The sequence below is a fragment of the Terrapene carolina genome, unplaced genomic scaffold (genome assembly GCF_002925995.2).
Source record: "Terrapene carolina triunguis isolate 2854851 unplaced genomic scaffold, T_m_triunguis-2.0 Scaffold58, whole genome shotgun sequence".
NCBI lineage: Eukaryota > Metazoa > Chordata > Testudines > Emydidae > Terrapene > Terrapene triunguis.
In genome coordinates, this window is record NW_020664409.1 from 111,147,054 (window position 1) to 111,147,891 (window position 838).

The 838-nt window shown below is 69.1% G+C and overlaps 1 protein-coding gene across 1 annotated transcript in view; it reads left to right on the top strand.

Annotated features, from left to right (window-relative positions):
• The first annotated feature begins 576 nt into the window (after nucleotides 1-576).
• LOC113408058 (rho GTPase-activating protein 39-like) overlaps nucleotides 577-838 on the top strand; it is a 202,826-nt gene continuing 202,564 nt past the window's right edge. The window contains exon 1 of the mRNA XM_026660008.1: nucleotides 577-633. Within this exon, the coding sequence (XP_026515793.1) occupies nucleotides 623-633 (11 nt within the window). The 5' untranslated portion in view covers nucleotides 577-622. The remainder of the gene's footprint in view (nucleotides 634-838) is intronic.

Sequence of the window (838 nt, forward strand, 5' to 3'; positions counted from 1 at the left end):
GAGTCCTTGTGGCCCCTTAGAGACTAACCGATTTATTTGAGCATAAGCTTTCGTGGGATGGAATGTGAGTCGGGGGCCTAGGTGCTGTAGCTAGGGGTGCTGGGGGTGCGGCCGCACCCCTTGGCTTGAAGTGGTGTCCATCATATCCGGGGTTTACAGTTTGGTTCAATGGCTCTCAGCCCCCCGCTGTACACATTGCTCCAGCCCCCCCGGTAGGGGGGCTGGCAGAAAGGGGCAGATTCTAGGAAATGATTGGAATAGGCAGCGTTAGGGGAGCAGCGGGCGATTACAGGTGAGGGCTATGGACTGGGCCCAACTGCTGCCCCCAGGTGGGCTGTAGCTTCTGCAGCCCCTGGCGCCCCGGGCAGGAACTACAGCTCCCATGAGAACATGGGCGGGGGGCGGGGCTTGGCCCGCAGGCCCCGCCCCCGGCGGCGCCTGGTTGGCTGCGGCCGGGTGAGGTCAGGTTGTCGATGGTGACGGGGGGACGCGGCGGGGCTGCAGCCAGAGCCGGAGCCTCAGTCGGTGTCGGGAGCCGGAGCCGCTGGGGCCATGGGCTGGCGGGCGGGGGCCGCCGCTCTGCGCACCCAGCCTGCCGCGCGCTAGCGAGCCGCCGGGGAAGATGGCGGAGAGGTAGGTGCGGGGACCCCCCTCCCCACGGCACCTGTTCCCCCCCCACCACCCCTCCCCTCCCCATAGCCAGCCGCTCCCCGCTGCCGGGCTGGGGTCTGTGTGCCCCCTCGCAGCCCCCCCCAGCATCCCCTTCTTCTCTCAGACCCCCCCCATCACAGCCCCACCGCGTCCTCCCCCCGCCGGGCTGGGGTCCGTGTGCCCCCTC